Here is a 15,442-nt window from a genome sequence, read left to right as displayed (position 1 = left end):
GGCAGGGACACACAAACTGACCTTCGGGCTGGGTGGCCACCCTGAAGGGGGCCGAGCTCTCCCCTGCTCCATGCTTGTTGTGAGCCACTACACGGAACACGTACTTCACTTCCGGCATCAGATCTCTGATCGTCACTTCCAGATCACCCGGTCGACTCGTGTTTTCCACACGTTCCCTGTTGGAATGCAGCAGAGCAGAGCATGAGTATAGCTCAGTTGTGACCAGTCCGTACACGGCCACTGCCCAGTCACACTGAGGCTGCAACCAGTCCGTACACGGCCACTGCCCAGCCACACTCAGCGCCTCATCAACCATTAGCTCTTTCACTACTCTGGCAAGGGAGCCCTGGCTGAACCACTCACCGCTCCTCCCTCTCCAGGGTGGAGCCAATTGATACATTTGGGGGGGGTAAAAGGGGGAAACTGCTTTTCTAGGGTCTCTACCTGGTCGGAGAGAGAGGCAGTTTTTCTCGGGGCTGCACCGTCGACCCGTCCTCGCGGCCTACCAGCGGGCCTGGAGCGGCGTTTCCTGTCGGGGACCGCCCAGAACCTCGGCTTCGGCAGCGGCACAGCGTTGGTGCGCTATCGTGGAGCGGGCGATGCCCTACCCGGGTCGCCGCGCTGGAACTCCAGTGAGCTGAGACCGCCGATAAAAACATCGCGGAGCTGCGGGTCTGAGGAGCGGCCAGCTGCGGCGCTGACTTTTCATCGGGAGCTTGGGATCTCGCGACGATCTTGGGATCGCCAGTGGTGGAGCTCCATCTGGCGCGGCCTCGTTGGCTTCGGAAGCCGCGGCCTCCAGTACGGAAGCGGCCGTTCCAGGTGTCCCAAGCCGCTGTGAGGACTCTCCCGACGCCGGAGCACCATCACCCAGCGAGAACGGCCTGGAACATCGGGCCTCCGTGGAGGCAACTGTGGAGGCCTCAATAGGCCCGACTATGGGTGAACTGGGGATGGGGGCTGGACATTGTGCCTTCCCTCATAATGGGAACCATTGTGGGGGAATGTTTTTATGTTATGTTATGTCTGTATTCTTTCTTTATGTGCTGCACGGCAAGAAGCATTTCACTACACTTAGGTGTATGTGACCAATAAAATAACCTTTGAACCTTTGAACACCGCAGCATCAGTGAGGAGTACAGTCCATCTCCGTGCTACAATGGGCTAGAATAAACATCCAATTTTCCACTACTCATTATCCCAGTTTTGATCTGGTGTGTGAATCTGAAGTAAGGCAGTGGCAAGTTGCTTTGCTCAACACAACCAGTGCCCTACAAGGTTTTTAAATACTCAGGAGATGACTATTTGGGTGATAAAACTAGGAGATGAATAGATTCACAGAGTGAGGGCAGTGCCGAGAATCAGCTAGTGATGGGGGGCTGCAGATAAGGAGCAGGAAGGAAGGTCAGACACACAGAGTGAGACTGGGGGATGCTGTACAATATGGAGCACCACAGTCACTTGGGGCATAGTGAACCATATCAGGATAGAGGGTTGGGGTGGTGTTGGCATCATAGAGGGCACTGCCATAGTTTCTTGGAACTTATTACAGTGGATAAATACTAAGAGTTACAGAGAAAAGTTCATGCAATGGCAATAATCTTTTCCTGTCATAGAATGGGTAAATGATGAAAAATCAACCCCAGCACCTGGTGAATGAGTCAGGATAACCAGTGGACAAGGGGGCTGTTGCTCTTCACACATACAGTGAGCACACACAGAGCAAACGAGAGCCAGGCTGGAGAGCAATTGTAAAGAAGTATACATACACACACATTTGAAAGGATATAGGATGGGCAAACGGCAGGTAACGGCACTGTGCAGCGAGCTCCATTTCAGACTCATCACTGTTGAGCTGTAGCCAGTGTGCACTGGAGCCACAGTGACACTGGATTATACACAGCAAGATCTTAGCACTGTGGTAGCAACCAGAACATGTAATGTTGGCTGTCTTTAAGTATTGCCCAGGGCACGAGAGAGAACATCCCGGCGATCTTATGGAAATATATAAAATTCTTAGAGGATTGGACAGGGCAGATGTAGGAAAAATGTTCCCCATGTTGGGGGAGTCCAGAACCAGGGGTCACAGTTTAAGAATAAGGGGTCGGCCATTTAGGACTGAGATGAGGAAAATCTTCTTCACCCAGAATTGTGAATCTGTGGAATTCTCTATCGCAGAAGGCAGTGGAGGCCAATTCACTGACAGTATTCAAGAGAGAGTTAGATCGAGCTCTTAGGTCTAACGGAATCAAGGGATAAGGAAGAAAGCAGGAACTGGGTACTGATTCTGGATGATCAGCCATGATCATATTGAATGGCAGTGCTGGCTCGAAGGGCCAAATGGCCTACTCCTGTACCTATTTGCTATGTTTCTATGTTCTCCCTGTGACCGCGTGGGTTTCCTCTGGGTGCTCTGGTTTCTCTCTCATGTCTCAGAGACGTGCAGGTTTGTAGGTGAATTGGCCCCAGTGTGTAGGCAGTTGATACAAGAGTGAGATCGATGGTTACATGCTCTGCTGGATCTTCCAGTTCAATTCAATCAGGTGCCAGGAGGGTTGTGACGCAGGGAACGTTAGTGCGGGGTGATGGAGGAGTAACCACAGGGGAGACATGGACATGTACAGACTGGCCAATGCCCGTCGGTGTCGAGCTCTCACCTGTTGGCGCCGTCCTTGGCGTAATAGACGGTGTAGGCGAGGATCTCGCCGTTGGGTTCAGCAGGAGGTCGCCACGTCAGCTTGATGAAGCGGGTGGAGACCAGCAGCGCCACAACATCGCGGGGTGCAGAGGGCAGCAGTCCAGCAGTGGCCGTCACTAGATGGTCAGCAGTGGCACTGGTCAGTGGGGTGGGGGGAACAGTAGGGATGGGAACATCTTGGGGACAGGCAGGGAAGGTGGGGTGGACGGCACACAACGTGACACACAGAACAAACACAAAATAAAACAAAGGGAAAAATGTAAAGGAAATAAACCAAACCAAAGCACAATGGGAACACAAAATGAACGGACACAAGGGGGCAAATGGGCAGCTCGCTGCTGAACTTAAAGGGGGGCAGTACAGCAACAGCACCATGAGGACACTGGAACACTGGCACTGGCACACAAATACACTGGCACACTAGCACACTGACACACTGGTGCACTGACACACTGGTGCACTGACACACTGGTGCACTGGTACACTAGCACACTGACACATTAGCACACTGACACACTGGTACACTGGTACACTAGCACACTGACACACTAGCACACTGACACACAAATACACTGGCACACTAGCACACTGACACACTGGCACACAAATACACTGGCACACTAGCACACTGACACACTGGCACACTGGTGCACTGGTACACTGACACACTGGTACACTAGCACACTGGTACACTGGCACACTGGTACACTGGCACACTGGAACACTGGTACACTAACACACTGGTACACTAACACACTGGTACACTGACACACTGGTACACTAACACACTGGCACACTGGCACACTGGTACATTGACACACTGGTACACTAACACACTGGAACACTAACACACTGGTACACTAACACACTGGTACACTAACTGGAACTGGTACACTGGTGCACTAACACACTGGTACACTAACACACTGGCACACTGACACACTGGTACATTGACACACTGGTACACTGACACAAGAATACACTGGCATACTGACACAGTAACACACTCACACTGGCACACTTACACACTACACAGTGACACGCTCACACTACACAGTAAGACACACACGGTACATAGCAACACACCGACACAGTGACACACTCACACAGGGCCACACCCACAGTGACACACTCACACAGGGCCACACTCACACAGGGCCACACCCACAGTGACACACTCACACAGGGCCACACCCAGTGACACACTCACACAGGGCCACACCCACAGTGACACACTCACACAACCACACAACGACACAGTACACAAACAGTACAACACCATGTCAGCATAACTGAATCTTCTCACACACTCTGCCCAAAGACTCCCATTAAAATGGAATCCATTCTCAGATTCAATGGAAATCTCGGATGAATTTGTTATCTGGACAGGACGGTGTTCTCATTAGTGTTTGTTTGTTTTTGACAAGGAATGATCAGAACCAGATGGACAGAGCGAGGAACCACACACCATTACAGATAAACCTGGAGTTACTGGTCTTCCATTCCACATGGCAACACATTGCAGAAACTGCCCCTGACCCACGGCTCAGTGCCCCCGACCTCTGCATAAAAGCAGACGAGTTTCTGTCTCTGTACAAGTAACTTTAAGCAGCCGTGGAGAGGGAGAGATCTGCGTGCAGCATCTGGGTGTAGTTTGGGGGAGGGGGAGGAGGCCAGGACACACTCCTTGGGTGGAGCTGATGCCAGATGGATCAAAGCCTAGGGGTACGACTCCATGAAGCTGTCCTAATCACACTAAATATTTTGCAATCGCAACGCTGCCAGCAGAATGAACCCTGGGCTGATGTTAAGAAATCTAACGATACTGGGCAGAGAACTATATCTGCACTCTGTATCTTCCCCTTTGCTCTATCCAATGTGCTTGTACTTATGTCTGATCAGTTTGGATAGCGTGCAGAACAACTGTACTTGGTACATGTGACAATAATGAGCTTGAACCTAAACGTTGCACTGCATTCAACATCTCTCTCTCTCTCTCGCTCTCTCTCTGCATTCGCTATTCTTTTAAACATCTCCTGAACACTGGAACCACCTCAGCAACCCTGGCCTCCCCTATCAGAGATATCCACCTACTCCGAGATGATCTCTTCACCATATCCATCCCCCTCCCATTATCTCTGCACCTCAGAACAGACTTGTTTTCTCACTTCTTCTATTATGATGAAGGGTCTTCACTGTAAAACACTGTAAGACTATTTTCCTTTCCATGGATAATGCCTGACCTGCTGTTAGATTAACCAGACTTTCAGTATCTGTTTTTTTTCTGATGTTCATTGGACTGATCATATTCATTGAAGCATTGGTACTGATGTAGAGGAAGACCTGGTTGCAGTACTGCAAGTTCCTGCATTACTCTGGCTCAGTGCAGGCAATGTCCAGGCGCCACCACCTAGCTCTGCAACACTGCTCTCTAGCATCGCTGGAACAGCCAGCCGTAAAATGCCAGAATAATCTCAAGCTCCAGATCGATATTCACTTTCCAATCAATATTTCAAATCCCCAGTGTCAAAATACCTCTACTGGCTTCTCTCTGTTTCTCTGTAAACAAACTAATATCACAAGCTTTCACATTTTGCCGTAATATTTCAAATCCATACCAAGCTAAAAAACGTTTCTCCATAACAGCTGCTGCGTAGGGGTGGTGAGGAGAACTCCTGCAATGACATCCCTGTGGCAACTACCATCACTGTCCATTCATGATGATGGTTGTGATTAAGGCATCTCTGGTTAATCTTTGAACAAAGCAGTGGAGGCCAATTCTCTGGATGCTTTCAAGAGAGTTAGATAGGGCTCTTAAAGATATCGGAGTCTGGGGATATGGGGAGAAGGCAGGAACGGGCTACTGATTGGGGATGATTAGCCATGATCACAGTGAATGGCGGTGCTGGCTGGAAGGGCCGAATGGCCTACTCCTGCACCTATTGTCTATTGCTTCCTGCTTCACCTACTCCCTCTGTCTGAGCTTCAATAATGATCTCCCCTTGGACAAGGAGCACTAGAATCACCACTGATAAAGACAGCCAGAGGATTGCAGCTCCAGGAATGGATATTGGAACAGCTAATCAATACATAGCAATATATAAATGGAAGTGAACAGCAAATCAATACAGGGACGACGTATGAATGGGGTGAGATTTATCTCCACTCAGTGTTCTGGTTACACTTTACATTCCCTCTTCTCTGACAACAATGCTTTTCTGACATTCCTTTCTATTTTTAGTAATAAAACAAAGCTCAAACACACAGTATTTACTGCACTCATATTCATGTTCCAAAATACAGTAAATGACTGTACACCGACTGACAGCTCAATGGTACGAGCAACGTGACTCGCGTTTACATGAGGTACACAGACTTGTCAAATTAATATCATGGTATACTGTTAATGCCTGACATAGCTGGTAAATATTATCATAGGCAGCATTTCCAATGGCTCGTCTGGCATATTCAGTCAGATGCTGAATGATACAAGCCAAGGAGATTTTACATTAAGGACCTAGGCTGCGCTGTTCTCTGACCTCAGGGGAGTTAGGGCTTAAGCCCCTTGGTACCACAGGGTCCCTGTTATTTGCCCCCCACAGCTTTGGTGCACTGCCCCAGATTCACCTGTTCCAATGTCTGGAGGTGAGCTGTTGGTGTGTGAGCAGGGCACCAGCTCTCTGTTGTCCCACTGTGATCTGGGGCACTGAGAGATGTGTGGAGCTGCACCATGACACGTCAGCGAGAATGAGGAGAAGGATCTGCGTGCAATCAACACCACCCTTGGGCACAATATAATACGGCACCATTGACACCATCCCGGCCATTCATTCCCTGTTCGCCACTGGGCAGAAGGTACCAAAGCGTGAAGTCACGTATCATGCAGATTCAGGAACAGTTTCTATCCTGCTGGTACCAGACTACATACGTAAGCTAGGGTGTATTTCCGATCTTCCAATCTACCTCAACACAGACCTTGCACTTTAAAAACAATCTTCTTTCTGTGGTATTTCTCTCCTAATGCTAATTTTACTTGTGTGTGGTTTGATTATACTCATAATTGATTTCAACCTCATGTATGATTTGAACATGGAACATAGAACAGTGGCCCTTTGTCCCACAATCCCCATGTTGAACATGTTAGGTTAACAATGTTGACAATGCCAGGTTAAACTAATGTCCCCTGCCAGCCTGTGATCCATAACCTTCGATTCCCAGCAAATACATGAGCCTATCTAAAAGCCTCTTAAACACCGCTAGTGTATTTAGCTCCACCACCCACCTGGTTCCAGGCACCAACCACCCTCTGTAAAAAACCTGCCCCTCACATCTCCTTTAAATATCCCCCCTCACCTTCGAGCAATGTCCTCTAGTCATTGACATCTGCACTCTGGGACAAAGGTTCTGTCAACCCTATCTATATCAGAGTTGTACACACTGAGATGTTTTTCACTGTGTCATGGTACAAGTGACCTTAATAATCCATTGCAGAGTCATTACTGCTGGTCTGGGACCATCCCTACTACGGGGGCTGCCGAGAGGGACAGCAGGATCCCGCCATTCCCTGCAAGGCTTGTTCTGCCTGCCCTGGGTGAAGAGGCCACCACCCACTCTGCCACCATTTGGGTAGGATTCCATTCAGACAGAAGCAGTGGTCAGAATAGCGGCATCCCGAGCCTAGGAGAGGGTGGGAGTTCCACACATAAATAAGGAGTGTGTTTCCACAGCTAACAATTGGGATTCAATCCACGCAGCAGTGACTACAATGGGTTGCCCTGCCATGGGGGACAGAGAGACAGACTGTTCACCAAGTATCTGCTGACATTTCTGTTTGCATTAAAGGGGAACAAGAAAATAACTGCACAAACTATATGGGGCCCAGAAACATCCAGAACATGAAAGAATCTGGGGTAAACAGAAAAATAACATTTATAGAAATGGAACCTTAAAGAAAAGGTGGTGTTTGCTTGGCAGTGTTGTGTCATCATGAGGTACTACATCTTCAGTCGCCTCTCCTCATGCAGGATACTAGAAACACGTACAAGCTGTTTGTAGCCCAGAGCAAGCAGAGCTGTTGCTGAAAGCACAACCCTGCCATCTGCCTCACTGCTTTGGCCACCTGTTTCCTTCTTGCTCCCATTGCCAAGTGGTGAGATGGATCAGTGTCCTGCAGCGTTGCCTGTCTCTGGCAGCACCTGGCAGGCAGCGCTGTGTGGGCTTACCATGCTCACCTGGCAGGCAGGGCTGTGTGGGCTTACCATGCTCCAGGATGATGAGCTGGGCACTGGCCTGCCGGTTCCCCACACCGTTCTCTGCCACACACTGGTACAGACCTTCGTCGGACTTCACAAGACCAAGAACCTGCAGGTTTCGCTCATTCTGAAACAAACGACACAAATATCATTGCTGAAATGTCACGTGCAACACAACAACAGCTTCATTACCAAGCAGAAAGATCCAGGCCTTGGACAGCTGGATGATTGTTCATGACAGGAACATGGATGGGAAAGGTTCAGTGGGATATGGGCCACATGCAGCCTGGAGAAGTTTGGGATGAAGGGCCTGTTTCCGTGCTGTGTGACTCTTTGATTCTAATTAATAAAGGTTTCTTTCTAGGCTGGGCATAAGACACATCACCAGGACTGGATAACACAATGGTTGAATTGTAAAATAGAAATCTCTTGATTTGGATGAATGATCCAGAGACACGGGTTCAACTTCCACAACTGCAGCTGGAAAAGTTCAATTGGTTAAACAGATCTGGAATACAAAGATGACTTCCGTGAAGGTGACCTTGCAACTGCCAGAGTGTCTGCCCTTCTGGCCTAATCTCATTCCAGACCTACACAATGTGGTTCCCAGTCCCACCAAAACCTCACCATACACAACATGGGCTGCAGTTCCAAACCCGTCACACTGCCATTAAGGATGGGCATTTTGGATTGTTGGATTTGCTGGTGATGCTTTTTTCCAATGGATTAAAACAAATCCCTTGGGCAAAGTATTGGAAAACTTAGCAGCCAGCATTTTGTGCAAAATACATGACTTGTGCCATTGTGCGTGGTCCACCAAATAATTATCTGTGGAATATGTAAAGAAATTATTATATTTGCCACCCACATCCACAACAGAGACATGTCAATCATCGAACCCACCCAAAATTAATTTGATTAGAATCGGTGGATATGCCAGAACTCATCCCAACAGAGTTTGTTATAAGTTTGCTGACACCAATCATCATTTGGCTCCAACTCCCACGTCCACTGTCCACAGGAAGCATCAGGTATTAAGCACAAAGGGTTCACTTCAGATGTACTCAGTGGAATATACACTTGCTTATTGTTACAGGAATCATGCTATCACAAGCAACGCTAACATCATGTAACAAACATCAGGAGGCTCGGCAGGAAATGAAAGGCATGGGAGTTACGCTCATCATGCACAAGTGGAGTTGAGGGGTTAGAACTCTGACACCCTTTCAGTAAACAGTGCAAAGTAAATGGAAACAAGGGCAGAAATTGTTTGAGGTTGCGTGTTGGGAATTCTACGCAGGGTGAGTTATGTTGATCCACAAAAGATGCTGGTGGAAGGAGGAACGATCCAGAAATCTACTCACAACAATCTTGAAGTAGTCGCTCGGGATCACCATGTCGCCGTTCTTGATCCATTTCACGGTGGGCACTGGTGTGCCCGTCACTTCACACTCAAACACAATGTCCATGGACTCGTGAGCGTAAATGTTCATAGGTTGTTTCAGAAAGCGAGGGGGGACTATTAAAGGAAGCAGAAGAGAATGGTAACACATGTACCACAGACATCCTCTGATACATTATCAACTTCAAGTATTTCCCTGAGAAGGGGAGGCAGTACAGAGGCGAGACTTTCTAGGAACTTGTAATACTAAAATCGTTTGGTCTGCGTTCACTTGAACTCAGCTGTACAATTCTGAAATTTATTTAGCTGCAACTTAAAACTAGTTTGATTTCTAACATCCCAATTCTGATGTGAGATTATCAACCTGAAACATGTACTTTGTTTCTCTCTCCACTGATGCTGCCTGGTTAGCTGGGTGCTTGCAGCATTTTCCATCTTATTGCAATGTTAACTGCTGACCTTTCAAATATGGTCTGCAATGACATTGCCTCTGCATAAAATAGTCACTATGTAAGGGACAACTCAGGGACACATATTAAGGATTAATTCAAGGATTTAAATCCAAACAAACACTTTTTATTTTACAAACACCAAGATGTTTCTGGAAAACACAACATTTGAGCCTCTGGGAGCATGCTCCACTAGAAATCCAATCAGGGAATTCCAGTAGACAGGAGATTGATAACAAGCAGCAGAAAGCAGCTAGCAATGGTGTATAGTGAGTGGTGCTCAGAGCTCCTCACTAACAATTACAGTGCCCTCCTGCTGGACCAGAGCAAAACATACAATTATTTAAAGAGCAATTAGATGCTGAACTGTGGAAGGTAGCATTTTGGGCTAGGAACAGATGGACTGAATGGCCTCATTAGCCAGAGCTGCTCAGAGTGAATGCTACCATCTCATTCCAATGCACAAAGAATTTGCTGTCAACACCTGTAGGATGAAAGGTTATGCCATTAGCATTTGTTGTCCTTATACCTGAAGGGCAATACATGTTGGAGCTGATACTGATTTACTTCTGTACCAGGCTTCCAGTCGACCCACTTGCATTTTAATGACTGGCAATGCTTGTTGCCATAGTTACTAATTACTCATCATGCATGTGAGATCATTAGTGTCGGAGACAGCTGCAATGGGCAACTTTGCAAACCTTGTCAAACGCACTTGTGCAGAGGAAGCTCCTGAGGAGATGGCCCACAGCCCACTGCAACCTACAATGTGATAGTTGGCTGCCTGGCACGAGGGTCATTCCTGACTGTACACTTGCTTATCCTTCACACAACTCAGTGAGATTCTCAGAAGGTGCCCTCAACCCTGTGCCACGGACAATCCCTCTGGCTCTCTCTCTCTCCCCCCCACACATTTACAAACCAGGACATTGAACTTCATATTGCAGGCCTGTCCACTGACTCAAAAACATGACCCTCTCCACCAATTATTTAGTGGTGGTTCAGATAATCCTCAACAATCGGCGTGTGGGGACTGCAGATGCTGAAATCTTGTGCAAACACAAAATCTAGAGGAGCTCAGTTAGTCCGGTAGCATCAGCAGAGGGAAATGCCGCTAAAGTAATCCCAGGCTGCATCCGCCCCGGTCATTCCCCCTTTCCCTGTTCCCATCCGACAGAAGGTACAGAACTCAGACTCAGGAACAGCTTCTCTATTATCAGGCTTTCAATCCATCCTTCCATAAGCTAGGGTACTGTTCGATTTACCTCTGCCCCATTGAGGACATTGGAGTTTCTCTAAGGAATCGATGCGCTACAGTGCTGAGAACTATATTCTGCACTCTGTACCTTCCCCCTTTGCTCTATCTATTGTACTTGAGTTTGAACTGATCATATCTTTGTAAGGGATCTGATCTGTTTAGATAACATGCAAAACGAAGCTTTTCACTGTACCTCACTAAATGTGACATAAACCTAATTGTGTTTTGCTCAACAACCAGAGTGTGCAGTGATGAAGTGCTACCGGGGGATTACACCTTATTGATGCTGAGCACTTCACAGGCTGAAGGGCCAAATGATCAAATTACAGCACTCGGGCCAAGTGAGCTGTGGACGTAAAGCAATTATCTCCAATCATCTCCCCAGCAGACACTGATCTAAATACACAAGGTACAAATGGAAGGATGTAGTTTTACAAACAACATTTAGGGGAGTGTGAGGGTTTGAATGAACAAATGGTTGTAATACGGGTAAAGGTGGCCTCGTAACTACAGTCTGAACAGTGTACTCATCCCTCTACACAGGACAGAACTCTGAGCCAGAACTCTGAGCTCTGTTTGCTGCTGTTAGTTCCCTGCCTGCACTCACAGCGGTGATTGTTGAATAAATATCTATGTTTCAAAAACACTATTTCAATTTAAGAGCACAATAAAGTTTTTATTTAACCTTAAATCTGAAGTCATGTCTATTTGATATTTCAGAGCAGCCCGGTGTGTGTGTACGGGTGCCCCAAGCCTGACAGCCACACACATCTCTCCAGCTTCCTCCGCCCACTGCCAGCCCTCTGTGGGGAAAGGATTATCCAGAACCTGATGCTCTTGGATGTGTGACAAGCTGTACGTGTGATCATCTTAATTCATAACCACAAACCTGTCCGACTGCTAGCAGCAGTGATATAATCACTGTCAGTGTCACACCTAACTCAAGCCAAGGTTGAGACGATGGCTGAATCTCCCTCCATACTTGAGGCCACGAGGTTCACAATGTGGCACTGATTGAGATTAACTAACTTGGCACAGACTGGCTTTGGCAACTGGGACTTTGGAAGGGAGTAAGAATATCACCCCATGTTATTGGTACTAGTGTGCCTAGCCTGCACTGTATGTTCCCAGGACCAGAGAAAGGACCGGCACATCAGCTCCTGAAGTCACTTCCATCGTATAATTTTGTTCATAATGCACCCACACCCACAAGAGCATTTCAGACACCACGTCAGTAATCAAGATAAAAACCAGTAGTTATGTGGGGAGGATGAGATGGAGGTAGAATGAAACAAATGCACGGTGGTGTAGCAGTAAAGCAACTGCCTCATAGTGCCAGAGACCCGAGTTCCATACTGACCACGGGTGCTGTCTGGAAGGATTTTTTACCTTCTCCCCGTGACCTGCATGGGTTTCCCCCGAGATCTTTCGGTTTCCTCCCACATTCTAAAGACGTACAGGCTTGTAGGTTAATTGGCTTGGTATAAATATTTAAAAGATTGTCCTCAGTGTGTGGAAGGTAGTGTTAATGTGCGGGGTCGGTGCAGACTCAGAGGGTCGAAGGGCCTGGTTCCGTGCTGTATCTCCAAACTAAATTAAATTAAACTAAAAGAATATTTGTAGTGATCTTACCTTGGACGCTGAGCTCAGCCTGGGCTCGGATGGTCTGGTTCCCAGACTCTGCCACACACTCATACACCCCAGCATCATCCTCCACCATGTCACTGATCTGCAGACTGCCACTGCCAACCAACGCCACCCGCTGGGACCTGCAGGTTCACACAAGCAGAATAGAACAGGGCTACAGAAAATACACTGAAAACCCATGCACTTTCCTCCCTCTCCCCTCCATCACCAAAGGCCCCCAGTGCCAGGGCTCTCTCCCCCCAGCCTTGCAGGGGCAACCCCACCACACAGACTGCAGCAGCTCATGGAGCATTAACAAGGGATGGACAATAAATGTTGGCATGCTAGTCAGTCTGTGATGGACGGGGCTGTGTTCACCACTCTCTGCAGGTTCAGGTGGTCAGGAGCTGAGCAGTTGCTGTACCAGGCTGAGATACATCCAGCAGAATACTTTCTATAGTGCATCTGTATCAATGCAAGAGCATTGTCGCGGGCATGCTGAATCTCCTCAGGTGCCTAAGAACGTAAACATGCGAATGTGCTTCCATGATCACCACATCGGTTAGTGGTGGTCACATCTCAGAAACAGATGTTGAAAACATGCTGTCCTTGTGACTGGATGTGCCCAAACAGAACAGCTCCTCAGTACCAGGCCAGGCTTGTGGCTACTCCATCTCTTGCAATCCTGGCCGATCGTCCATTGCCCAAGAAGGTGAGCTTTTGCAGCTTGTAATGGAGCTCTCTCTGGAGAGGAGTCACCGTGTGACCAGGTGTCTATGGAGTAGGTTATCACACAAAGAGTTATTTTTACCCAGCAGCTCCTGATGCTGCTTATGGGGGAGCTCAGACAGATTTAACCTACTTCACACGAACTGTACTAACTGTCCCTGGCTCACAAGATGCGAGAGTGCGGAGTAATTTGTTCAGGAGTTTGTACCCAGGCTCAAGCCATTACACAGAGCAGTCTCTCCGTGGGTCATTACACACACTTTGTTCCTACAGATTCAGATACAAATCTGTAGCAAGGAACAATTAATCCACAATTGCCATCTCGCCACCCCTGATGCCAGCAGCTCCACCCAATCTCTCAGCAACAGCAGAATTTATTGCGAAGCGGACTATAATTAAATGATATCCACTTTTATTGGAACGCAGCCATCATTTATTGTTACTTTATCTGATAGACTGCTTTTGTTTGACAGTTTCCACCCACGTCAACAATGAGGTGGAAGTCCCTGTGCGTCCACACCCAGTGCTCTGTCCACGACACCCTTGGCCAGGGACGGCCCACACTACCTCAGCCAGTAGAACACACTACACACACACACAAATACAGCTTCTTGTTCACGCTCACCCCTGCTCCACACACTCTCCAATTCTTGCCCTCTAGCCCCTAACACCAGCTGATTCCTACCCAGGAGCGATAGTCACTGATGCTCCCCAGTAACCTGTGTAGCTGCTCAACAACTGGAACATCGCTGCTGAATGCAATCCCATCCTCATCTGGTATTCAAGCCCACAGCTTAGGCTCAGAGACCAGGAGCAGTAGTTTAGTTTAGTTTAGTCTTCGAGATACAGCACGGAAACAGGCCCTTCGGCCCACCGAGTCCACGCCGACCAACGGTCACTTGTACACTAGCTCTATCCTACAATTTGGGACAATTTACAGAAGTCGATTAACCTACAAACCTGCACGTCTTTGGAATGTGGGAGGAAACGCATACGGTCACAGGGCGAACGTGCAAACTCCATACAGACAGCACCCATACTCAGCATCAAACCCAGGTCTCTGGCGCTGTGAGGCAGCAGCAACTCTCCTGCTGCGTCACTGTGCCGCCCTCAAGTAATCTTGGCCATTCCCTCGTGTAAAGTCATAGTGGCCAGTGTGAGTTCCACAATGGCAGTGATCTGACCTTGTGATCAACGTTGGACAATGCACTTCCTGGATCACTCACAAACGTTTATTGAAATGGCGAGGGAAGGAACACAGCTCATCGCTGAACTTCCACAGCTGTCCCAACTCAAGGTCATTGCAAAATGATAAACCTTCCTGCCAACAGGAAAGGTCCTAACCTCACACTAAACACAAAGTACTGGAGGACTAAGAGTCACAATCGAATGATCACTAATGCTCTCCCAAGCCTGATTATTGCCCCAAAATAATCTTAAATTAATGAGATAAATGAAAACACCAGACCTTTCCCAGATGATCTCGTCATGGTGGAGCCACTGAACGGTGGGTGTTGGGTAGCCAGACACCACACATGGCAATATCAGTGACTGGCCTGCCACCTTACTAACGGAGGCAGGTTTCTGGAGAAATGTCGCCTCCCGATCCGCATCCATTTCTGCAAAAGTACAAGAGAACCGTTGGTTATCACAGCGGCACAGGCTTCTGTGTCTGTAAATGTAGAGCATCTAGGCTTTATATACAGAGCAGACTTTAATACACAGCATCTTGTATGAAAAACCACTGGACAAATGGTGAAAACAATAGAAGGAGCAGAATACAAGTTAAAACATGTTTTGTAAAATGGATCTTGAATGCAAGGCAGGAATTATGTTTGCTTCAAAGAAAATGGCAAGTACAGCATAATTGGACAGGGATACAGACATTCTCATTAATGGGTAAACTCGAACAGATATTCTCCCAATTGTACAGTAAAACAGTTCACATTCTCTGATCAATCATCAATTGGCTTTTCTGGACAAAACCTCCAAACTAGCGGCAGTGTCCATCTGGAAATGAAACATGCT

At 47.7% G+C, this 15,442-nt stretch overlaps 1 protein-coding gene across 1 annotated transcript in view; it reads right to left on the bottom strand.

Moving 5' to 3' along the window:
* The window catches only part of LOC129713638 (neogenin-like), a 106,421-nt gene that overhangs the window by 23,395 nt on the left and 67,584 nt on the right, over positions 1-15,442 (bottom strand). Inside the window, 6 exon segments of the mRNA XM_055662838.1 lie at positions 22-176; positions 2,658-2,874; positions 7,957-8,077; positions 9,315-9,469; positions 12,692-12,828; positions 14,883-15,033. Of these exon segments, the coding sequence (XP_055518813.1) occupies positions 22-176; positions 2,658-2,874; positions 7,957-8,077; positions 9,315-9,469; positions 12,692-12,828; positions 14,883-15,033 (936 nt within the window).

The sequence above is a fragment of the Leucoraja erinacea genome, chromosome 36 (genome assembly GCF_028641065.1).
Source record: "Leucoraja erinacea ecotype New England chromosome 36, Leri_hhj_1, whole genome shotgun sequence".
NCBI lineage: Eukaryota > Metazoa > Chordata > Chondrichthyes > Rajiformes > Rajidae > Leucoraja > Leucoraja erinaceus.
This window is presented reverse-complemented; position numbering and strand designations above follow the sequence as displayed.